The 26,462-nt window shown below is 40.1% G+C and overlaps 1 protein-coding gene across 1 annotated transcript; it reads left to right on the top strand.

The window, feature by feature from the left end:
* Positions 1-251: 251 nt before the first annotated feature.
* etnk2 (ethanolamine kinase 2) lies at positions 252-19,971 on the top strand. Its single transcript, XM_042406401.1, has 9 exons — positions 252-687; positions 9,585-9,722; positions 9,842-9,963; positions 10,605-10,745; positions 13,150-13,292; positions 14,438-14,521; positions 14,608-14,768; positions 14,899-14,972; positions 17,532-19,971. Exons 1-9 carry the CDS (start codon positions 541-543, stop codon positions 17,602-17,604), a joined length of 1,083 nt encoding a protein of 360 aa, XP_042262335.1. The 5' UTR covers positions 252-540; the 3' UTR covers positions 17,605-19,971.
* Positions 19,972-26,462: the final 6,491 nt, after the last annotated feature.

Genomic DNA, 26,462 nt, shown 5'->3' on the forward strand with positions numbered 1-26,462 from the left:
AAAAAAACTTGACCACGCCTACATGTTAGTTTGACACAGTTCTGATATAGGGGACTAAATTACTGGTCGTTTTTATTAAAAAAGTAACAAACAAAAAAACAGTAGATATTATAGATATAATTTTCAAAACTGCATTTCTCCATGAAGCCAGCATGGACTTTCATTCGGCTGAATCCGGGCTCCCTCGGGCACACTCGGAAATAATGGGCGTGCTCGGCTGTGGTGCGTCTCAACCGGCGGTACAATCGGATGATCCCGGGCGGGCGGAGCCAAGTAGGAGGAAATGGTACTGTTGGCTGACTGCTCCCAAGAAAAACCGGCGACGAGCGTCCACACATCAGGCAGTTTGACCGCACATCTTCACCGCTTTCTAGCCTTCACTACTGCAGCAGCCGTCAAGCAAGATATACCTCTCAAGCTAAACTCCAGTCATTCACTGAAACACATCATAATTTAGCTGCTTATAAACCAGGCAACACTTGTATCTAGAAATATCTGTGAAGGGCTCGGAGATTAACGTTACAGATAAACGGCTGCAGGATGGAGACGCAGATACATGTGCCCGTCGGCTCGCCGGTAATTAGAAAAATTCCCATTTTCGTGGACGAACACAGCGTGACGGAGGGGGCGATGAAGCTCATTAAGGAGCTGAGACCGGCGTGGGACCCCAGCCATGTCAAGACCAAGGTAACGCTAGCTGCTAAGATAGCTGCACAGAGGATGCTAGGCTAGGCTAAGACTGACAGCTCTGCAGCATCACCAGACAGTCATGAGGAGGCCGTGGAAACACGACCCTCTGGACACTTTAACGTGTCTTACACGATACAACGCTGCCTATAGCCCCTGTCTGATTCCTGAATGAAGACATGTCATTTTTGATATTATGTTACAACCTTTATAGCAAAAATAATTTGGTAGCCAAGCTAGCAAGACGCTAACAGACTTGAACTCTTAAGCTAGCAAAGTAACGTCAGTAAGTAAGTTACCCCAAAAAGCCGGTAGGAAAATATTTAGCTAAAACTTTAATTACAGACAGTTTTATATGTCCAAAGTACACCACATGTAGCACCAAATATAGCACTAAAGGAAAGTGACGCTGTCATCTCAGTGTCAGTGGCCAGCTGGTGGTGACGTGATGTCAGTTTGGTTGAGAAACATGATTGTTAAAGCTGTCTTAAGGACGCAAACACGCCTTAGGAAGACTGTTTGACAGCTGGGTGACCTCAGACTGCTCACTGACATTCAGCCTCGGTTCTTTATCATGTCTCTGCTGTCTGGTTTGTTATCCAGTGTGACTCAGTGTTGATGGTAATACAGACATTAGCTGTTGAGGTGAGGTTTGGGCACTAGAGGTCTCTGAGGGGTTTGAGGAAGAAAATGTAAAGATTCCTAATGTAACGTTCACATCTAATACTTAGTAAGGGGGCAGTGGTGTGGTGATACACTGTATAGGGTTTACAGCTCAATGCACTCACAGTATTTTTAACTAATTGTTTTCAACTTTAAATTGACCAAAAACGGTTTCACTTTTATCAGTTAACACTTAAGTGCAAAATGTGAATAATTACACTGTCTTCAATGAAGAAATAACCACATTGCTCAACAGGCAGGTCCTTATCTATCTATCTATCTATCTATCTATCTATATATGTATTTATCTATATGAAATTCAATTAACGTCTTTCAAATATGCCTTGAAGAAAATAATCATTCAGATAAAAATTCAAATGTCTAAATTTGGTTGGATGAACTTTCTCCAAACACAAGTTGTCCCCCAGAGCAAATGTGGTGAAAGGTGTAGTTCAGTTACATTTTACAAACCTTCTAACTTGGGGAAAAAAAGAGAATATACCAAGAACAGTGAGTCTTATGATGTTCCCTAAAGGAATTTACAGAAGTTGCGTTCCCTGATCACTGATTCAGAAATCTTTCTTATTATTTCCAAAGTACTTCTTATTCTTTTCAAGGTAGCATATTAACCCAGGGTCATCACTCTGCTATCTGTGGCCTTCACCACCTCCGTTGGAACATTTTTACTAGTTTAATGTTAAAGGGCAGTAAAACAATCAGTTAATGTTTATGGAGTGTGCAGCAGAATATATGGTGGCATCATTAAAAAAAAATCAGTACAGTACAGATGAAGTGTGACAGCCTTATTTGCCTATTTGCGCATTTTTTGTAGCACTTACACAGTGCAAATGGGTGTACTACTCCCCGCAAGTGTGTAGGTTTTTTTAGTTTTTTTTTTTTACATTTTTGGGGGACTGTGAATAATAATGATTATATTAATGATGATTTATTAATATAATAATGAGTGTTAAATTTGTGCATGTGACTTTATGCAGGACCTGACCTCAGAGCATGTGTTAAAACTGTTCAAGAATAAATCTACATACAGTACAGATGTGTAGGGTTTGTGTATGACTTGGCAATAATTAAATACCATCATATATGGACTGCTAGTGATGTTTTATTGTGGTTATATGATCATATCATGTTAACATTATACAATTCTGTTGTCCAAATTAATGTTTCCAAGCAAATAATTAAAGCCCAATAGAGTGAAACATTAAGGTTTTTTTATTTTTACTCATGCGAAGAGTTTTGTCTGATGTAATGCTTATTAGTGGAACTAAGTTAATTCAATTGGTTTGGCTAGGATAATTGATGACATTCTAATATATTTAGAAAAATATAACTTTTTCAGGCGTGGAATGACTAAATCTTAAACTTGTTTCCATCGTTGTCCCACGTGTTTACAAAGTCCACTAACCCGTATGAACAATCGATAACATTTTTAAAATTATGTATCGTAGATATTAATCATCAGTTTATTACATTTTCCATATTGTGATGTATATATTGATATCAGGAAAAAATGATAAATATTAATGTCATGATATGAATTCAGCCATATTACCCTGCCCTGGGTCTGTGTTTATGTTATGCTCTGATATGAAAATCCAAAGTGTTATGTATACAGTAGTTTGTATTTTCTACAGAATGAAGACGATTGCGTAATATACTGCTGATACTCTCCCTATCCATCCATCACACAGGGAAAAAGATTTTTACATCACGGTCTTGCCTCACAGCACCTTTGGATGTGTAAAATGCACGTGTGCGCAATGACGCACTTCAAATGTTTTCCACCACAATAAACTCTTAATGATTAATGTTACCGTGATAACAGTCAGAGTGTCAGATAGGATACGAGGAGATCTATATCTGACTCACACATGATTCACAAGAAAGTGATATACAGTAACTCTTAGCACATGACAAAAGTTATAAATAGAAGCTAAACTAAAACAACTTTCCAAAATAAAGCACCAGCTGGTTGCTATTTTCCATGATATTGTGTTTGTTCATGTGTAGGAAAACAAGCATGTTATTGTAGTGGTCATGGTTGGGTATGCAGGCAATATAATGTCAGCATACACACTTGGAATACACAGTATATCAATGAATTTACAAAAAAGGAGTACCCACATACACTGTGAGTAATCCATGGATTCATTATTGTATCCTTTCTTGGTATACATTTTGAATTCCTTTCCTCATAAGAGCTGGAGTCTATGGGAACTATGTCTTCAATACATACCAGACACTGTCACACACAAGCGTGTTGGCGAGCAATAATTTTAGAAACCTAGCTTGTCAGGGGAAAGGAAATGCATAATTGATTCCACGTAAAAGGATCAAGTGACTGATGTGTCATGGCCAGGTCAAAGTCTTTGGAACAGCTCTGACAGTGGACACAATAACACCATTTACTGCTCTCGTGTGGCCCGGTCAGAACGCAGCCACGGCAACCATGTGTTTACATCCTGCTGGCTAATCTCTCTGGATCCCATACCCCACCCACTAACACACCTGCAGCGGAGGACACGGCAGTGTTTACCTCCATCTCGACAGGCCAGACTAGCAGAGGTTTTCTCAATGAGCACCACCCAAACAGGCTTTTTGTCCCACTGGGTGTTTTTGTCTGACAGACCTCATATGGAGCTGTACAGCTGCACAACTGAACCAGGTCACAGCTGATACTGCAGTGAGGAAAGTGTGAGATTAAAGGGAAAAAAAAGCCATGTTATTTGGTTGAGTTGGGGAGGATGTTCTTGAACAGCGGGACTGTTGTTTTGGTGGAAGCAGGAAGCGCTAAATGTGGTGAAGAGCAGCAGGTCAGCACTGTTGACAGAAACACCTGATTAGCCAAGCCACCTGGACAGGAAGACTTTTACTGTAAATACACACTGTCAATTTCCAAACATCCTACACACACACACACACACACACACCCACACACACACACACACACGCAGAGAGGGGTCCTGAAAACAGAAGAGTGTGCCAACAGCAACAGAGTAACAGTCTCCTCTTATTGAAGACAAAATGCTACATCTCTGCCAAAGAAAGCTTGCCTCAGGCTTTTCAGTCAGACCATTGATCGTAGACTCTTTGATTGAAAAATAGAAAATAAAACAGTGCCACCATTATTGTCCTGTACAGGCAGTGTATGGCCGAATGTTTACCTCTGTCTGGGTCCAAGCTTATCGCTGTCTGTCGATGTATTGATTGCCGGTCTTAGTGGCGTATTGTGTGGCGGGTAGAAGGGATCAGTCATGTGGTCGCAAAGGCATGTATGCTTGTGTATGTACGGTCATAACAGGGATGCCTGCGCGCCCATCTTTGTGGTCAGCCACGTGTGGAATGCCAGATATGTGTGAGTGAGCGTCTGGGCTGGGGGAGATGCAGGCCGTGTGTATGTTGTTATTGTGTTCACTGCAGTGGGATGGACTGGCCACTGGTTTCCACTGGAGTGATGCTTTAATGCTGGGATCAGACTACACGAATTCAGCCAGATTTTGAGACAATTTTGTTGTCGCCGACAAATTTCCTGCGCTGGCCCCGAATATGAATGTTGGGAACGACGAACGGGCGTCTTTACCCCTTGTAGTATGACATAATACAAGAACAGCAGTGTGGCATCTGGGTTGCCTCATGACACCCCGATGTAAAGACTTTTTTGTATTTTCTTGCCTAGTTTAACAACTGCAATGACGTGTTCCTTGGCGTCGACCAGTACGTCTAACTTTTTCCTCCATAAGACCTTCTGTTTACATACAGAGAACCTGGTAACTAGCTACATTTATGTAGCGTTCTTGACATGTTAATACATTTTTACCTCAAGTTCTCTTTGAAGACACATTGGAATATGCTTCCAGCTGAGCCCAGGGACTGTAGATGGAATTTAGCTAATGACTAAATCTGGCATAAATCATCTCCTCATTTTCAGATGAATGTTTTTTATGCATGGTCCTTGTTTAATAAAGACTAATAATAATAATAATAATTATAATAATAATAATAATAATAATAATGAGGATAGATAGCCCATACTATCCAATTGTTTTTCTTTCTTTTCAGCACACAAGACTGGCAGCATCACACATAGTGCTTCTGTAGTCATGATGACATGATAATTTATAAATTCCTCATTTTATTTAAGACAAAAGGCAAAAAATTCTCTGATTCCAGCCTCTCAATTGTGATGATTTGTTGCTTTCTTTGTTTTATATCATGGCAAACTGAATAGCTAACTCTTGGGTTTTGTACAGATAGCACAAAACAAGAAATAGGACTTGGGGATTAGGATTTAGGATTAGGACTTGGGGAAAATGACATTTTCTATATTTTCTGACATTTTATTGACAAAATTAATTGAAAAAAATTAATTGATGAAAATAAGTGTTTGTTGCAGCCCTTTATCAGACAGATTGCAGCCGAAAGTTACTCAGATTATCTAAACCTAAATCTAAATGTGAGTGCACCTGCAATATTGTTAATAAGCCCTCATTGGACAGGAAAAACTTGTGTGTACATAGCTACCACAGGTTTGGGTATAATTTCAGTTCAGTTCAGTTTTATTCATGTAGCGCCAAATTATAACAAAAGCCATCTCCGCACTTTTCACATAGAGCCTGTCTAGACTGTACTCTTTAATTTACAGAGACCCAACAATCCCCCCATGAGCAAGCACTTTTTCACATTTTCCTAGATCTCAGCAATTACCAAGTACAGTATTATTGGACAGAAATGATGGCAAGAGCTATGACAATATAACCCAAGTTGTAATAAAACTCAACTTTCCTCTGTGTAAATAAGAATACAGCTGTCCACCAATGCAGCATGTAACAAATATGGAGGACATAAATAATAATAATAATAATAATAATAATGCGTTTAATTTGTAACGCACTTTTCATTTGCAGTGAATCTCAAAGTGCTACAGCGTTAAAATCATATAATAAGAAAACAACAAAATTTAAGATGAAAAAGCCCTCTTGAATAAAAAGGTTTTTAAACCTGTTTTAATAGAGCCTAGGGTCTGTGCTGCCCTCAGATGGTTAGGAAGGCTGTTCACAAGCGTGGTGTAAAAGAGCAGAAGACCCCCCATGGTGCAGAGCTTGCTACTGTGGGCCTGGAGGAGCAAGCTGCTAGCAGATCTGAGGGTGCGGGTAGAGATTTGTGGTGTGATCATTTCCTGTAGGTAGGGAGATGCTTGTCCATTGATGGATTTATATGTGAGTAACAGGATTTTGTAGTCAGCCAAGAAGGAGACGGAGCAAGTGCAATGAAAACAGAATTAGTGTTATGCGTTTGTGTTTTCGCACTCTCATCAGGATCCTGGCAGCACTGTTCTGACTGGAGCTTCTGGATGTTCCTGCCAGGGATCCCTGTGAAGAGTACTTTGCAGTAGTCCGGCCTTGAGGAGATAAACGCATGGACAAGTTTCTTTGCATCTGACAGGGTTAGAGAGGAGCAGAGTTTGGAGATGTCTTTGAGATAGTAGAAAGTGGTTTTGTACAGATGTCTTATTTGATCACCAAAAGTCAGGTGAGGGTCAAGCCTAACACCCAGATTAGTTACTGAGGAGGAAAGGGGGATGTCCTGGTTATCAAAGGTGAGATGAGGTATGGGGGATGACTGAACCTTGGGTAGTGCTAAAAGGAGAGCTTCAGTTTTACTGCTGTTTAACTGGAGGCATGACATGCCTGCAGAAGGGCTTGGGGCAATTTTGATGTTCAGCTGGGTATCATCAGCATAACAGTGAAAAAATATCCCATGTCTGTTGATGACACGTCCAAAGGGGAGCATGTAGAGGGTAAACAGGATGAGCCCAAGAACGATCTAGACCTGCATCCTTCCAGTGAGACATACTCAGGCCCACCGGAAAGTTAGGACCGAAACCACTCAAATGCAGAGTCTGACAGCCCAATGGTGGTGTGGAGGTGCTCTAAGAGGATAGTGTGATCCACAGTGTCAAATGCAGCACTTAGGTCAAGGAGAATTAGGAGAGAAGGGGACCCTGTATCAGCTGCCATCAGCAGGTCATTCACAACGCTGAGATGTTTCTGAACTGTATGCTGAATGAAAACCTGACTGGACAGGAAAGGGAGGTTGGAGATAGGTCTGGGTCCAGGGTGGGCTTCTTGAGGAGCGGGCGGATGACTGCTACCTTGAGGGATAGAACACTACCAGTTTGAAGGAAGAGGTTGACAGTTTGGGTGATCAGGGGGGCTGAGAATGGGGATGTATGATTTGAGCAGAGCTGTGGGAATGGAATCCAGGGCACAAGTACAGGGTTTCATCTTCCTGAGGATTTCCTCAATGTGGCTCTGCCTGACACCAGTAAAATGGAGTAGAGATGGCACACTCCCAGATAAGGTCGATGACAGGAGGAGGCAGAGAGGAAGAGCTGGACATCAGAGAGCGGATGTTGTTGACCTTGGCTCTGAAAAAGTCAATCAAGCTGTTACATCGCTCTTCTGTAGCCTTGATTGGGAAAGATGATTCTGGCTTCAGGAAATGCTTTATGGTGGAAAAAGATGCTTAGGTTTGCCAGAATTGTTATTAATTAAGCTGGAGTGGAACTGTGGCCAAGCATCTTTAAGGGACTTTGAGTAAGTCCTTTTGATGTTCATGGAAGGCCAGTTTATAGACAGTGAGCCCAGAGCGTCTGAAGCGTCATCCGAAGACATGTCGAGCTGTTTTTATTTTCCGCAGTTTGTGAGTGAACCAGGGAGCAGAGCCTGAAAAATTGACCTCACGCGTCTTGTCAGGGGTATGAAGATCAAAGACACAGAAGCTGGGCAGGTGGTGTGGTGGAGGTCCATAGTCATGATGGCTGGGTTAATTCTTTTTCAGTTCCGAAAAAGCATTTGACGCCTAAGTTTAGTAGGGGGCGACAGGAATGTCAAAGCCATCGAGACCACCTTGTGGTTGGACACACCCAGATCATAGACCTGGAGGTTATTTATGGGGCGGAATCAGTGATGACCAGGTCAAGTGTGTGCCCTGGTGTGAATAGGTACATCAACATGTTGCTTCTGGCCAAGACACTCAGTCAGACTCATGAACTCCTCTGCAAAATGACAGGAGGGGTTGTTGACAGATATATTCATACCACCAACAATGACAATGATGGTTGACATGGAGCAGAATGAAGTGAGGAGGTCATGTATCTCAGGGAGGAAAGATGAGTTTGGTTTGGGTAGGTGGTAGATGAGTAGCACTGTCATGGAGTATGGGGGTTTACATTTTAGAGCAAGGCATTCAATAGAAGAAAGATCAGGCATTGGCAGGGGAGACAGTTTCAGTTCAGCCTGGTGTATGATTGGTAAACCACCACTATCGCCAGAGCTGCAGGCTTTCTCTATGTAACTATGGCCACAAACTGAACAAGTGGGAAAAAAAATGCAACTTGTGCAACTAATCTGATGACAGTTTAGACAACCACAGTGTGCTGGTTAAGCTAATAACACAAAAGCTGTCTGTATGTAGCCTAACTATTTATCTGAGATTGCTACGTATCTTGAAATTTTGCAAATTCTTGTAAACTTAGCTGCTGGCTGAGACAAACCAGCCCCTCCTCTCACCAGCGGTACCTGCAGGCAGTGAATCACATCAGCAGCAGAATGAGGAGGACACAGGATAGGAGGAAAGACTGCCTGCACAGAGAACAGCTGTGCATATGACCTTGAATCAGGTTGTGGTGACATATGGTTTGAAATTGTATGTTCTGTGTGTAGATTTGGTTTCATAGATGATCTGGCAACTTGGGTAACATCAGACAAACATACAAAACTTATGGATCCTTGTGTATCACGATAATTCATAATAAAGGTTGAAGGCCATGCAAATTATGGGAGTTTCCTCGGAGAAATGGCAAAATGGGGGCACAGCAGGAGACGGGGTGTAAATACGAGAGAAACCTGGGAAAAATGGGAGTGTTAGCAGATCTGCAATGCGTCATTCTCAGTTTTGAAAAATACACAAATACAGTTAATTAATTTATTGTAAATCAACTGCATTTTGATAGGATTGAATGTTTCAAACTTGTTTTACATCTTGAATTACATTAATACATTAATTGATACATTTATCTCATGTTGGTCAGAGCTTCATGGTGTCTGCACCATGATCCTGACCCAGAGGTTTAGGGCATCACTCTGTATCTCTGCAAGGCGAGGTTCCGACATCAGCAGAGAGATTGTATGAATTTTCTTTTCTTCCTCTTTCAGCTCTTCACTGATGGGACCACCAACAAGTTGGTGGGCTGCTATGTGGAGGACAGTCCAGATGATGTAGTCCTGGTCCGAGTATATGGGAACAAGACAGAGCTGATTGTGGACAGAGACAATGAGCTCAAAAGCTTTCAGGTAGAGTAAAAACAAATAGGGTTGTGCTCTCCTCTGAGTTTGCCTCAGTCAATCAATAGCTGCTTCAGAATTGTTTCTCTATTTAATATGTGTTGTATGTGTTTGTGTCTCTCCTCTAGGTGCTGCATGCTAATGGTTGTGCTCCCCGCCTCTACTGCACCTTTCAGAACGGCATCTGCTATGAGTTCATGCAGGGGGACGCTCTTGGGACACAGGATGTCAGGGATCCTTCCCTACTCAGGTCAGGACATGCTAGCATCATGGGACTCCTCAGGACTCACTGACTTAGCTTGGAGATGGTACAATGATACCACAGTGCTTGGTAGCAGTATTATGGTGCTCAGAATCCTAGATTTTTACAGTCCATATAGAAGCCTAGACACAGACTCATTTACAATGCAGATACTACACAAGAAAGAGGCAAATGAAGAAAACGCATGCGAGTCACATGCAAATGATAGTTGGTGGAACCATTCTGCTAAAACAAATGAACCAAAGCCAACTCCAAACACTTGCAGAAGAGTTGCTCATATCATTGTATAAATACATAAATTATTGCAATGTGCTCCAAACAGTCAATAATAATACTTTAACACTTATTGTCCTTGGTATCTTTCAACTCCCCCATTGTCTACATCAGTTCAGTATTTTCATTAGACTCATTCAAGGGACTTTGCAAGAGATACTTGTCCTTGTCTAACCCTGCAGATAAAACTATCATAACCCTGTAGCAGGCCAGTGTGTCATTGGACTGTTGAATTTCTTTAAAACTATAATACAGTAAGGTCAATAATAAGTACTAATTTCATGTTGAAATATATTCTTGATGATAACCTTAGTCATCTTGTGTGTGTGTGTGTGTTTGTGTTTGTGTCCTCTCAGACTGATAGCCAGGGAGATGGCTCGTATCCATGCCATCCACGCACACAACGGCTGCATCCCCAAACCCAACCTCTGGATCAAGATGCGAAAATACTTCTCCCTGGTGGCCACAGAGTTCACCGAGCAAGCCTCCAACGTCAGGTGAGACCTCTGTTGCTTCTTAGAAGTCAGTGCTCCTCTTGTGACTCTACACACACACAGTGATAATGATGTAAATAGCTCATGAGGCACAGCCGGATTTGCCTGTTACATTAGTTATGAGGACAGAGGCAATCTAACCCCTGACCATGATATCATCTGAGAGCACTTAGTGAAGTAGTTTTATCAAATCATTTTAGCATCGGCAAGAAACAAGTTATCCTGTCTAATTGGTTAGGTACCAGGTCTAGTCAATCTAACACATTATGTGCAGTACATACAGAATAGATGTCCTGCAGTCTTATGCAGAGGTTAATTTAACATGAAGCTGGGCTTCATTTTGACAGAACAGACCAGAATCTTAACAGCCAGCTGTACACTTTAGACAATTTTAGCCACACTGGCGGCATGACTCTAGAGATGACAGTGTTGATCCAGAGTGAAATATCTCATCAACTATTGGATGGATTAAGATGCAATTTGGTAAAAACATTCATGATCCCAAAGGATGAATCCTAATGATGTTCGTGATCACCTGACTTTTCCTCAGGTCAAAATTTAAATTTGTCCAATTCTTTGGTTTATGATCAAATACATAAAAAACCAGGCAAAACTAATGAAATTCCCATCATTCTCAATTGTGCTTTCTGTTAAGTGCTGATAGGCAATTGTTAGCATGCTAATGTGCTAAATTAAGATGTTGACCATCATGGTAAACATTACACCTAATAAGCATCAGTTGCCATTATGAGCACGTTAGCAGACTCATTTGATTCGAAGCAGCTCTTTGCATAGGTGCAGCCTCACAGAGCTGCTAGCATGGCTGTATTCTTGTTATTTAGACATTAACATGCTCAGAGGTCATACAAATATTATCTAAAACAAAATTGATCCATCCTGTAGTGTTTATGCAGTTATGACCAAACATAATATATAACACTGCCTTCAGAGGTTGCAGGCAAAATAATGACTTGTTGATGCAGTGCTCTTTATTATGGAATGAAGGAACATTTGTCAACCATGGTTATAACAGATGTTGTGACATATAACTTGGACTGGCTCTGAGCAAAGATTCATTAAACTTTTGACTCCTGGGCTGACACACACACACACACACACACACACACACACACACAGTTGGTGCATTTGATATTGACAAAAGCATTTTATGGACTAGTATTTTCATCTCTGGGAAAGAGGAAGGAAAAACATTCCCAAGAGTTTAGGCTGAAGATGGTCCGCTTTGCGTCTTGGCACTGGACCTGTAGCACCGACAAAGGTAGGCAGTTTCATAACCTGGCCAGCTGCCCAGTCACAGCTGATATCTTTGTTCTGATGGCTATTAGATTAACTCCAGCATGTGGCTTATATAACTGTAACAATAATGGCCAACTGGATTAGGGAGTCTGAGGCATGCAGTGGGCCAGCAGATGTTTGCTTAGCTCGGTGTATCAGGTCACTTTACTCTCTTCCTTGGTAACACAGACAGCTAGAGTGTCCTGGTCCTGGACAGCAGACACTTGTTGCAAAGCGGTCATAAGCAGAAATGAGCAGGCAGACATTTACTGAGAACTGGTAGAAGAGATGTATCTGATGCAAATATCCAATGCAAGGATTGAGCAGCTGAGACTCAAGTCAGTCTGGGAGGCCGCAGGTGAAGGAGATGCAGCGAGCCAGGTAGAAATCTCCAAGGAGAGGTTGTGTATGTGTGAATTCCCTTTGAGTATTTTACCCAACCTACCTCTCCTGCTATCAGGCTGCCTATGGATTAAGCCCCATAAGCCCATTACAGTTAGCACAGGGGTCTCTGCTCAGCACACCAGTCTGGTTGGCTGAGACACTAACTCAGCGACTTAGCCCTTTCTCCACTGGCCAATAATACCACTTTCAGAACGACACAGGTTGAGGCAGCGTCTGCCCATGATCTCAGTAGGTCAGTGTGAGTCATCTAACCAGGGTTGAACATGGGTTCTTCAGAAGGAGACATAGTGGAGTAGCCATAGTGATTAAGGAGCATTATGACTGTCATCTGAGAGCTTGTTTCTCTGTAACTGCAATCCCAGGAGCAGCCCAGTGCCCCACAGAGCCGGTGTGCTGCCTGTGCATGTTGGTCTCAGCTGTTTTCACATCACATATATTCCCACTTTGAGATGAAACCAAAACGAGGAAAGGCTGTTTTGTCAGTAACAACTAGGTCAACAATTTACTGCATATATATACTATTTACTGCAACTGTTTTACTGCATATGTGGTGTCAGTGTTGTGTTTACAGACACTCAGCATAGTTGTCACAATAGTCTTAAGAGAAGAAGCTGAACTCAGGTGAGTGTGAAAAAGCTGACCGTTCTCCATCTCTTTCTCTGTCTCATGCTCCTCTCCCGGCCTCTGTGTGCGGTTCCTGGTCCAGAATCAAGCAGGAGGTGCCCAGCAAGGCAGTGCTGGAGCAGGAGATGGTGTGGATGAAGGAGCATCTCTCCACACTGGGCTCCCCCGTGGTTCTTTGCCACAATGACCTGCTCTGCAAGAACATCATTCATAACAGCAAAGAGGGTAGGTACCCTCTACCCAAGTCTAGTATCTTCTGCCACAGCCAGAATGATAAATATATATTTTAATCAACATTTTCAGACTCATTTTACACCTGGTATTAACATGCAAGCTGGATATTTTATCTGGAGAAGGAGAAACACATGTTGACACAGCTGTAAATGCATGCAGAATGCATTATTATCAGAAAAAAATTCACTTTCATCGAAACAGGGTATCAGGTGTTGAAATGTTTTAAAAAGCTAAAAATATCTATATATATCTATATAAAAGTATCTCACATACAGCATCACTTTCACCCTCAAGGGGCACCTACAATGATGAGGTGAGGGTCATGTGACATTCAGGGGTAGCCACTGGCTCTGATTCCCTTCTAATAGTACAAGTTACATAAACCAAGTTTGCAAGGTCACCTAATCATAACCAGAGATGATACCTCTTCAACAAACACAAACCGAGAGTGCAGATCAGTGTGCAGTCATTTCCAGTCTGTCCCTCTCGTAGATGCAATTGTTAAATTTCACCAGGACACACCAGAAATAGCTAGCCACCTGGAGTCACGACAGTCCTGAAAGCTGCTGCAGGTGCTGCAAGTGCACATTATTTAACTGATAATGTCACAGTTTACAGACTGCTGTGACTCAGGACAGCTACCATCTATGTTACTTTTTGACTAAAAGTAACCCAAGATTTTCCCAGTCTAGACGCTTTTCATATTGTGCAAAAACAAAAATTCAAATTGATCAAATACATTTCATGTATCACCCAGCCCTACCCTCACCTTGCAAATCGTAGTATCCCTTGATCACAGACACAAGAAACTGAATTTGATGATTCTCCTCCCCATGTTTTAATAAAGCCATTAGAAAAGAAGCTGTTAGATAGAACAAGAGCTGTTTCTGAAAATGGCTGAGCAGTTAGGAGGACTATCAGCACTACAGCACCCTGTAGTGCTGATAGTCCTCCTGCCCTCCCCTCAACTGCTCCAGTCAATGAAGTCCTGTAAAAAATTGCAGTTTGGCATGAAGTGCACATTCCTCAGACCTCAATATCCTCTCCCATGTGACTGGAGATAGTAAACACATAGTTTTTGAGCAGGCACACCTTTATTGTCTGTACTTGTGGTGAGCCCTTTTGTTGTCTTTCAGGTCATGTTCGCTTCATAGACTATGAATACTCCAGTTACAACTACCAGGCCTTCGACATCGGCAACCACTTCAATGAATTTGCAGGTTTGTGGAACCACAGTAAATTTTGTATGTCAGAGCTGATGTTATATCCATCTAGTATGGCTTATTATACAACTATGTGTACTTAGGCATGTCTGAGCCAGACTATGGGTTGTACCCCAGTCGGGAGATGCAGATGGAGTGGCTCAAAGTGTATCTACAGGCATACAAACTCTTCACCAAGAAAACAGAGGAGGTCAGCCCGCGGGAGTTGGAGACACTCTATGTACAGGTCAACAAGTTTGCTCTGGTGAGGAGGAATACACACACTACACACACACACACACACACACACACACACACACACTATCTCTTACACACACACCCACAGTGTCTCACATTACTTAACCTCATCTGATATCAGATTTATCTCTTTTAAGGCTTCTCACTTCTTTTGGGGCTTCTGGGCACTCATCCAGGCCAAATACTCCACCATCGACTTTGACTTCCTCGGGTAAGTGGCTGTGTGTGTTTGAAAGAGTCAGAGCTGCGTGTGGCGACCACCCGTGTAGGATATTGCAGTGATAGGTTGGACTGTGTCTAAAAAGAATCTGTCAGTGTGGTTTAAACAGTGCATTATGAAAGACTGAAACCAAAAACCCAAAAGCCAATGTGTCTCTCATTTCTTTTGTGAGCATCCATACCACTTAACACTCCCTGCCTACACACCTATAACACACACACAACAGGTTTGCCTCCCCTAGTGGTTCACAGATAGGAGGGAGACCTAAGGAGGTTCATGGACTGCAACCCAATCGCTCCCGCCTTGCTGAGAGAAAGGTAGTACTAGGGCAAATATCGGTAACGCTTTATTTTATAAGTCCCTTAATTTTATACTAATTTCTTGGAAAATTTCAGAATAATTTGCAGGTATTTCATTTTTAGGACATTTTACAGAAAGTGTGGAACAATTTGGTACAAATTAGAGTTGCAATGATTAGTCAATTAATCTATTAGTTGCCAACTATTAAATTACTTGCCAGCTATTTTGAGAATTGTTTAATTGTTTTGAGGGTTTTTTTTTTGCTAAAATTCTCCTTCCAGCTTCTTAAATGTGAATATTTTCTGGTTTCTGTTGGACAAAAGAAGACATTTGAAGATGTCACCTTGGGCTTTGGGAAATAGTGATTGACATTTTTCACCATTTTCTGACATTTAATGGTTCAAACAACTAATCGATTAATCAAGAAAATAATTAACAGATAATCGATAATGAAAATAATCATTAGTTGCAGCCCGATTACAAATGAAAAGAAAAACAGAAAAAAATGTTAAGCTGGTTTAGTTGGTCATTATATTTGGCTTCATAGTTGTTAATATGAAAAAACATATAATAAATTAGACTCTTACCAGTTCTTCAACAGACAGAAAATACTTCAGTTTGTAGTTTTGTGTGTCAAACGATATATTAGTAGTTTAGATTCTTTCTTAAAACATTATAATACTCTTTATGTAGAGTCTATGGTATACTCCCATTTTTAAGAAACAGAATATGCTAATATATTGTTTGACACACAAAAACTAAAGTAAGTTTTTTCTGTCTTTTAAATAATTGTGAAGAGTCAAATTTTATTTTGCAAATTAACAACAAAGTATGAACTGACATATAATGAGTTGGTACTTACCAGCTAAAACCAACTTTCTTATTGCACCACCCTCTCTGTAAAATGTCTTAAAAATTAACCGTTAAATACCTGAAAATTACATAGAAAATTTCCAGGAAATTAGTATAAAATTAAAAAATAAATAAATAAATAAATAAATAAATAAATAAAATAAATAAAATTAAAAAAAATATCTCTCCTACTTTGCATGCTTGACAGTAAAAAATTTAGCCTACTGCTGCATAGAAAGGTGATACATTTGATCAACAATGGAATAACCAAAAACAAGAAACCATTTTTATTTATTTTTCTGCAGTGCCCTGTACATTAGAGTTCTTCAGTGAATTTTTGGTTCCGACTGACTAGGATGGTTTCTGATAGTAGGTTCCATATTGGATCTGGTTCCTCGTCAACAAAACACCTGAATTCATTAAGCTCCGATGCTAATTAATCTTTTATGTGATCTTTTATCTCTCCTCACACTTATATAAGCAAAAAGCAATGGGAAACATATAGGTAGCAGGTTTCTTTCAGTCTCTGCCTTCTCAGCCAAGAAAAGATGATTAGACATGTTTGAGTTATTTTAACCTTTAGTTACTTGAAAATGTTGAAGAGTAAACACTTAAGATTTAATAAGGGATTCAAAAGTATTCAGATTCGATAACTGGATTTTCGTTCGATAAAATGCTACCGAACCCCATCCCTATGACTGACAATGCTGGTACTGGTTATTTGATTAGTGCAATATCTGTGTGGTTGGGCACTACAAATAATTTGTAATATCACTTTAAATTCAACGGCCACACAGGCAGTTATCCAGCTCGAAGGCCAACAATGTTGTTAATCCCATGTGTGATTTCAGAAGTCCGTATGTTAGTTACTCCATGTTGTGATTCTAATCAAGTAACGTTACAGGACTACTGGTTGCTGTTAGTTTTTACAGTCTGGTCATTTGCTATCACGACAATTGGACCCATGAGAGAGAGATGGCTAATGTTAGCTAGACAACAGTGCTAGCGTCATTGCTAACATTAGCAAGCTAGCCTAACTTGCTTGCTAAGCTTCAGCATTCAGAGTGAAATACAAACTTTGGTCATGATGGGTCTTCCTAAATGTTAAATGTAACAAAGTGACAGATGTCTTAAATTGCTAACAGCACATACTCAACACTATGTGGACTTATTAAAAAATGTCTGCTTCAGAAGTTAAGTGCACATCTCTTAAATGTCTGTCAACTGCTGTCAAGGAAAACGCAAGCTTAGATGCTGTTTCCACAAAAAACTGTTCACTGTAAAATGTGCACAGCAGCTGCAGTATAGTTTCTATTCCCTAGTGAGGAAAATTTCAATTTCAGTACCACTTTTCCTCCCTCTGTGCCATCAACACCTCCTTGCTTTTCTTTCTTGCAGGTACGCTGTGCTACGTTTCAACCAGTACTTCAAGACCAAACCTGCAGTGATGGCCCTGCAGATCCCGGAATGAGAGGAGAGATGGAGGGAAGACAGAATGAGGAGAGAGGACAGGAAGGGGCGGTCTGGGTTTAATGCTGGGACTTCCTGTAGGGTGGGAACTCTTCTCTGTCAGCCAGGTGCTGATAGACCACTGCTTGGTCTACTTGGCATTCATTTCTGCATTAAGCGCAATTACTCTTTCATTCCTCTAAACTTAGCTCCATGTCTCTCACAACTCTAGCTCAAACATTACAAATACTCCAGAGTTCTGTGTGTGTGTGTGTGTGTGTATGTGTGAGTGAGAGAGTGTATGCTTGTGTATGTCTGTGTTCTTCATTTGTCTTGATACACCCAACATCTTGCTTTCCCTCTTAGGGCATAGTGAGCACAGAAGTCTGAGTTTAGGGTAGAACTCACTGACTAAAAACCTGCTTTACTGTCTGTCACACTGGCACCAAAATGTTCCACATCGCTGGTAATGAAGGTCAAAAGAGGGAGTAGACTGTCAAGGAGGGTTTGATGCTGCCATTGACTGATGAGTTTATCCTGTTCTCTGTGCACTGTATCTGTGGCTCAACGCCATGGCCTCTGTATGAGGTAATGCCTCTGCAGCCATTATAGTTACTGTAGACACTGACTACAGATGTATTTCACCTGGGATTCCTCAGGTTCTGCATGTGATGTGTGCAATGAGACCATTCCTCCTCGTTTTACCACTGTAAAATACTAATGTGTGAGATCCTTTTTCTCCATCTTTGGTGCTAAGTGCTTGTAGCTGCAGTGTTTCTCCGAGAGATCACCTGTGCATCAAACACTGGTGTCTGATTTTTCTGTCGATGCAGTTTGAGCTTCTGTCGGTTCCTCTTCTAGTTGTTCCAAGCAAACTGCTGCTGCTAGAAATGTGAAACATACTTTTCTGTGTGCTAGTCCCCTTGGAAGGACCTGTCAGACACTGAGTGTGTGGAACAGCAAATGGAAAAGCTTTTCATGGACCAGCTGTAGGTTGAATCACTATTGTGTTATAGCAATCAGTGATAGAGAGTAGCTAAATGTGCATTTATTTATTTATGTGAAGACATTGTGGATTATTTAACATCTCAGGTGAAACGACTTGTCAGTTTGGGTTGCTTTAGTAAGTGCTGCTCAATGTTGAATTGGGAAGTGATGCTGAAGGAGGGGAGATGGATGTCGGTTAAAAAAAAGAGGGGACCTACGTAAATGTCACGCTAAACTCCGTGTACGTTTTTCCACCTTCTTGACTTTTATGGTTACAGCGAATCGCTCCGTTAAACTTTCCATTTGAACTTTCCAGACCTCTCGGAAAATCACAACCTCAGTCATCCCCCCTCCGCCCCCTCCCTTGCCAACCCCATCCTCCCCCACTTTATGCCCTCCTGTGTCCGCTTCCCCCTCATGTTACTATCTTTGATCTCCTCCCAGCCCAGTTTTGTTTCACATCTGTTGAGATTGAAGCAGTAACACCTGTTCCACAGGGCGCTTACCATCTAAACATCCATCACAGACCGCTTTCAGCCTTGCACTGTAATCCATTCCCATCCCAGATTCAGAGCCAAATTTTGTTACATAATCAGACAAGTCTAGTTTTCAAAAAGAGGCATGAATGGGTAATCTTGGGCTGTGCTGCTGTCATGAGATCACCTCAGTGGAAAAACATGGCATCTGACACTCCAGAAACAGTGTTTTTCAGAAGGACATAAGATCCTCATTCATCACACTCAGGGTATCTGCAGATCCTTCAAAGATCTTAAAGCAAACGTGCTAGATGCCTTACAAAACATTACCAGGATTATTTGCGCTCAGTCAATACACTACAGGTTTAATAGTACAGTACACATCTTGTCTGTCTTAATGAGTACAGTTGGACTTCAGGATACTTCCCCAGTAACTTCCAGCTGTTCTTTCCTCATTCTGGCTATTGATAGTTTAAGACCCTCTATAGTCAACTTAAATTCAATCAGATATTGGACCTTTTATTCAGTTGGCCTCAAATTACAATCTATAAAAGGGTATCTGCAGATATCCTGATACTGAACAGCCTCTAAGAAAAATCAACCAATATACAAGCACTGGCTTCTGCCATAATGAAGTTAAGCACAGGATTCACTCCTCCCAATCATTGACGCAATCATTGATCTGATTAGACTGGAGTGATAAACACAACACAATTATGAATGAATCTCAAGCTCCAGATCATATCTTCTGAAGTTGTTCATTCATGCCGAACTCCAGAAAAGGGATGTGTCACGCTCCTCAGAATATTCAGCCCCTCATTGACCCAGCAGGGGGAGACACTGAGCTCTGACCTTTGTCCTCCACTGTGGGTGTCATGTAGCTGACAGGCTTAATAATTTACCAGGTGAGCAGCAGTCCTTCAGAACAGACAGACACTAACAGATATTAATGGTTGTCGGTCAGGACAGTTAACCTGAGAGATGACACGTGTTGCGTGGATAACATTTATACTTGAAATGTGTCAGTGGTGCTTATGCTTAGAAGTGATGACCAGAGCCTTCTGAATGGGAATTCCAACTCATTCTAGGGCAGTTTGAGGCTAAAGAGTTAATTACTGAAAGATGTATTCATATAATGGCCAAAGTACATATTTGGGAGAAAAAAAGCTATCAGCAAAATTGTCCTGAAAAAGGTCAAATCACCCACAACAGTAGTGCATTTTTAATTTTAGAATAATCAAGAGGCCCTTATTTTAGGGACCTAATAGTGGAATAATCTGCTTAGTAGATTTGCAGACAAAGGCCAAATTAGTGAGCTTGCTGCTTGAATGCACAATCCTAATACCCTGGTAGGAATTCAGCCTGGATAAAAAGGGCATTTGCACTCCATGAGCACTGAATGAATTTCTCCATTCACTTAACAGAGGACACTGAGTGGACCTCATCTGTTGACACAGTTTAGAAGAAAAAAAGTTACCTCTGAAAGGATCTAACAGCCTAGCAGACACTGATGGTAAAGGCCAGAGCTAAATGTAAAGTTGATGAACTGAAAACACATTCCACATAGAATTGAGGTTGTCCTAAAAACTTTGCACTCATTCAAGAGTGCACTAATATTGTAGCAGCCATTTGACCCATTAGTCACCTTACCCACTGTGTTGTTTGGCACCAAAAAGTTCAGCACCAAAATCATCTTTGTGTTACTGAAGTAGTGAGTATTCTAAAGGCTTCACCAAGCTTTGTACACTGCATTCCCAAACCACTGAAGTACCCTTATTATTGCACTATCTTTGGGAAAGTTACCCTACTCTGAAAGAAATGCTGACACACATAATCATACAGTATGTTAAAGGCACAATCCGTGATCAAATGTAGCCCCCACCATCAAAAACCAAAACATAAGCCTGGAACTATCGCTCTCAAAATGATTGACTGTTCTTTAAAGAGGCTTGAAAGCTGTTTGTAACTGCATTCACTGGTTGAAAGTTTCAGACCTTTTGCACCACCCTGCATCTGTAACCTTAGCCAACAGTGATGTCACAGTGTACTGACACCCTGGAGTTCATCATCTACATCACTGCAGCAGGGTGAGAAGTTAAACCAGTAGAGGTCAGCAAAGACAATATTTTCAGTAGGTGTTAAGTCATTCTTTAAATACACAAACTAAACCTGTCACTAATTTGACAAAACGATTTCAACTCAAGGTCCACTTACTAGCTTTTTCAGGAGGTTTCAGCCTCATCACACAGTCTTCGACACTAGTATTTGCTCAGTTTTGATGGAGATGGATCTGTCGACATCTATTGTCTAGCAAAAAGCTAGTAAGTGGAGCTTGAGTTACGATTGCTTTGTCAAACTGCTGTTTCCAAGGCAAGAACGTGCTAAAGCCATGAATAATTTCTTGTGACGTTTAATGTTTTTTTTATCTTGTACATCAGTAATGTACCTGTAATGTCAGGTATTTGGATACACCTAAAATGTACATGGTTGAAAAAGTTACTGATTGGCCCTTGAAGTATCCATAGGCAGACTTATTTTAACTTATTTTGTTTACCAGAATGTTAGCTTAAGTTAGCTGTAAAGTTTTTGCACTGTTGACTGCGCTGACAATGAAGTTATATATGATATTTTTTGGTGTCAGAAGTTGTGGATCTGCAGATCACTGAATAGGTAGGTTTTAAATATTTTTATACTTTGAATAATTGATATTTCTTATTGTTCACTTTACTAGACACAAAGATGACTTTGTTGACAATTTTCTCATTACACACTGGGTAAGGTGGCAATGAACCAAACAAGATATGGGTGTGGACATTCAATGAAGTGACTCAAAACATCCCCTATTTAAAGACCAATGCATACATTTTATTTGTCTAAATTTCCTGTTCCATGCTGGCTGTCGAAGATTTCAGTCTTTTTATGTTGGGCCTTTTAGGGTGTTTAAAGGCAGTTTTAAACAGGGTTTATTTATTGAGTAAATCTAACATTTCATTTCACATCTTTTTTTCTTTTGTTGTCTTCTAATCGTACCAAAATGGTTAGCTTCAGAGAGTTTGCATTGCAGTTCACTTGAGATTAACTATTTTTGTGTGTGAATGTACTAACTTGACTTAATTTTAAGAAACACTGTACAGATAACTGATTTTTTTTCCTTTGTATGCTGATATTTACTTTTTGTAAATGCTTTGACTTGCAGATGTGACTTTGTAAATGTATTCATCCACTGATGAAAGAGAGGCTGTGTCAATGTGTAAGGCCAGTGAAGATGGAGGATGTAAATACTGTAAGAAATACTGTGAAAAGCTTACTGTACAGTGATCCTTCACTCCTCTGTAGGATTGGCAAGAACACTTATTTAATAGTTGTCAGTAAATATTTCCATTAAAATGTATAAAATGATTTAAAAAAAAAAAAAAAAGTGTGTTTTTTATTTATCTGGTCTCAAAAGTACAGGGAAACAAAATCTACCTATAATAGTTTTTTTTTTCTGTTGACACTCAAGTTTCTGTTTGTTTCTGTCTGTGAGCTAACCCTGTGCCTTGGCCCTGACAAAGGAAGGAAAGAGAAAACCTCTGTTGGGGGATATCCTGTCAGACACACACATGCAGGCCTGCATGAAGCTTTGAGCTCCGTTGTGAGAACAGTGAGGGCATCATCTGTCATGTCACTATGTGGCTAAAGTCAAATGAAACAGTAAAATAAACATCTCCAACTCAGTTTCATTGATAAATAGCATATTTCTGACGTCAACAGGTGGTGAATTTGATGAATGCCAACCACAGCAGCTCCTCAGCAGAGTCAAAAGTTCAGGAAAAACTGTTCAAGACAAAAAATATACACTTCCCTAAATATTACTATACACCAAATATGCTATGCTGCAATAGGATTTGAATTTCTGTTGCAGGAGACAGTAGAAATTCCTGTCACCATGTGCAGTGTGTACATTTTTAGTAGACACTTATACCACACAAAATATTACAGGAAACCAGCAGATTTTTATATATTTTTGTTTTGCAGAACTAATCATCTTTAAAACATTCCCAAATTACTTCACTAATTTTACTACGCTGTATGCCCTGTAAACTGTGATTTAAGAAAAAATAGTCAACAAATAGAATTAGAGTTAATAGTGGATCATAAATGTGTTCAAGACATTGAAAGCTAATAATCAGATAATGGTGCTGTCCGGGACGTACAGGAGTCAGAGGCACTCCTGCACAGACCATCAGAAACCTGGATAACGTGAGACTCATCCGCACAACCTGAATATTTAAACCAGGAAAACAGTGTACATGTAAAAGTACATAAAAGTTTTTCACGGATCGTTTACACACTATAACCGGGCCTATTATCTAAACATCCCAAACCATGACGCCATCTATCAAAAGACAGACCCATTTCCCAAAACTATAAACACTATTCCCCTGTTTTCACTCATGCTCATTTAGAAAGCACCGTCATTCAATATCATTAGCTCAAGTTATCACAGCTGGAATCCAATTAACACACACAGTATGAGTCGAAATTGCTCACACACCAGTCAAAACCTCAGGACTGATAGAAAACAGGGCCGTGGGTCAGTTCACTTGTTTTGGAACATTGGATCTATAAAGACCCGAGGCAGAATACATGTGATTTCATTCTTTATGTTCAAACTGTTTATCATTGGTTTATGGTAGTAAATACATGGAAATGATTTCACTGTATTCTACGTTCTTTATCAGTTGTATATTTTTACAGTACATTTACTTTGTCACTCATTTTCAGTTTATTTTACTACGGTACATTGAGGAATTATAAACTTTGAAAATGTATACAAGTGTGTCATTATGTTGTGTTCATCATGTAAAGAGGTTGTTCTGGAGGGAAATCATAAGCACCATTCTTCATTGCAGTAACAGGTTTTTACAGTAGTGTTTTGAATGGATCTCACCAGTGTGTAATGGCTGTTTCGTAGTGTTTGTGTATTTGATGGCTTTTGTGTGATGTCTAAAGGCAAAGTTTGGTTTAGATGTAAGATTACATGGTTTTGAGTGGAGAGTTTGGTTTTGACATGAAAGTTTGAAGTTTTTGAAGATGAGTGTGTAGTTATGTATTTGTGTTTAGAGTTTTGGGAAATGGAACATAATTTCAAAAAATGTGTCATAGCAATCAAGCAAGCACTTTAAATTTAAAATAAAATAATATAAAATTATTAGGCCTATTTATGATCGTGAAAATATCAATCACACAATCACACATCTTACAAAAGGCAGTGTGTAGTCTGGGTCACATTTCACATGTCTATGAATTCTTAACAGCTCCACCAAATAGTGATTTTTCCCTCTAAACTTCTCACATGCTTTCATTTCAATAAAAGTTCAAATGGTCCAATATTTCACCAAAAATCAAAGATTAGAGAAAAGTCCAAAAACTGAAAACAGATTTGTGTATCAGAACTTTGTTTTTCCTTCTCTCCTCTCCCATTAATCATCTCATGACGTGGCCATATTAGTTACAGCTGTGTGTGACAAGTTAAAATTTCCACTTGTCAAGCTAAGAGTGTGTGATTAATCAGATTACACAAGATGCTAATTTGCATTTACTTTCTATTACCAGCTGACATGTATGAAGAAAAATACACCATGGAAGAATATGCTGTAATGCATATCATGCATATAATGTGCAAATGCTGCAATGAGCTAAAAAGAGCTGAGATGGTGTGTTACCGTGGGAACGTTCTCTAGGAGACCTGAATTAAGGAGCAAAATAATTACTAAACCAACCAGGGCCTGTAGGGAGCGATTCACACAACCCTGACTCAAACACACACCATAATAAAACCAAACACAATTAACACAACCAGTTTATTGTCTTTCAAGAAAAAAAAAAACAAAACACAAAACTCTGAAAACATAGAGAAATGTACACCTTTAAATTACACAGGCTCTTATAAACAAAATAAAGTCTCTTTCTATATTTACATCAGCAGGGGTGACGACCGGTGACTCCTCAGCATGTCTCCACTAAAATAAGATAAACATTTTGCTCTGATATCCACCTCTGTACACAAAGCCAGCATCATTACTCTACACAGCCCTGACCAGGCCCGGATGAGCCCCAACCCCCAAGGTCTGAAATTTCTATTTTCCCGCCATTTTGATTTGTCAACCTTGCAGTTAGCTAAAGTTGAATTGACCCCAGTGCTATTATGGTACGTTTTTGTTCAATTATCCTACCTTCAACCTGGTCATTGAGTGATGAGAACACACACAACAAAATCATCTATGTGCCTGAAGTGTTCGATACTACAGTCTAATAGCTATTAGCTAAACATACCGATGATAATGTAGCAGATAACGTGGCACTATTTTATGTGACTGAACCACATATTCATCCGCTGAGCAGTGAATCTGGGATGTACACAGTGTCCCAAACCAGTAGCCTAGCTAGTTTTATATAGTTTAGTTTTCCTTTTAGGCTATGTTACATAAAACTACAGACTAAGCTAAGATTACTTAGCTTTCCACTCAAGAGCTTGGAAGTTAACTAACTTTCAAAGTTTTGAAAATGCTAGTTAGCTACAGGACAAGATTAAAGCTAAGAAGGCTAAATTGTTAGCATGGAGCTTAATTAGCATGTTTATTATGGGAACTCAGGATTTCCTATTTTGCACAAGTGAAAATAAAATAAATGTCAGTTTAAGTTGTTGCTCCAACTCAGAAGTTGGTTATATTCTCATAAAAATAGTTCAAAGTATGATGTCCATGAGCTTGCAATATACAAATATTACTTTCAAATGATTGTATGCCTTTAAATTGCCCTCAAGTTTGGCTTTCAGCATGGCATATTTCTAAATCAACCAGCAGTAACTCACCATCAGTGAATTCAGCCTTACTATCAAATAATATGGTAAGTGCTTGCATTAAGCCCGATATCACTCAGGAGGCTAGCTGTTAGCATGAGCACCACAGCCAGTGATATATATAGGGCACATGGATAGTTTGTTTCTGTGTTCTCATTACTAAGTTGACCAGTAGTTCGGTTGCCCAAAAATGTATATTCTGTTCACGTTGGGTAGTGCTGTCAAAACATTCAATATAACCATCACTTGACTTTTTCTCCATCTTAGTAGCCACCATACGTACATCCTACCAATTAACAACAGCTGCCTCTCTAGTGTGAAACACACAGAATTGGGAATGATTTGCTTCTGTGTTGGATGTCTGTGGAGCAGGAAAGTAAAAGATGACAAGTGGACAATACTGTAGCATATTCAGATGGAACTTTACCTAAACCCCAATATGAGACTGATTGACCAGTCACTGCAAAAATGCCCAATTTGATAAGTAATTTAGTTTCACTTTCAGTCTTTAAATCTACTGTTTCCAGCGCAGCTTCAGGAAGATCAGGAAATTTTTCAACGAATGTCAAAGTG

The sequence above is a fragment of the Thunnus maccoyii genome, chromosome 3 (assembly GCF_910596095.1).
Source record: "Thunnus maccoyii chromosome 3, fThuMac1.1, whole genome shotgun sequence".
Lineage (NCBI taxonomy): Eukaryota > Metazoa > Chordata > Actinopteri > Scombriformes > Scombridae > Thunnus > Thunnus maccoyii.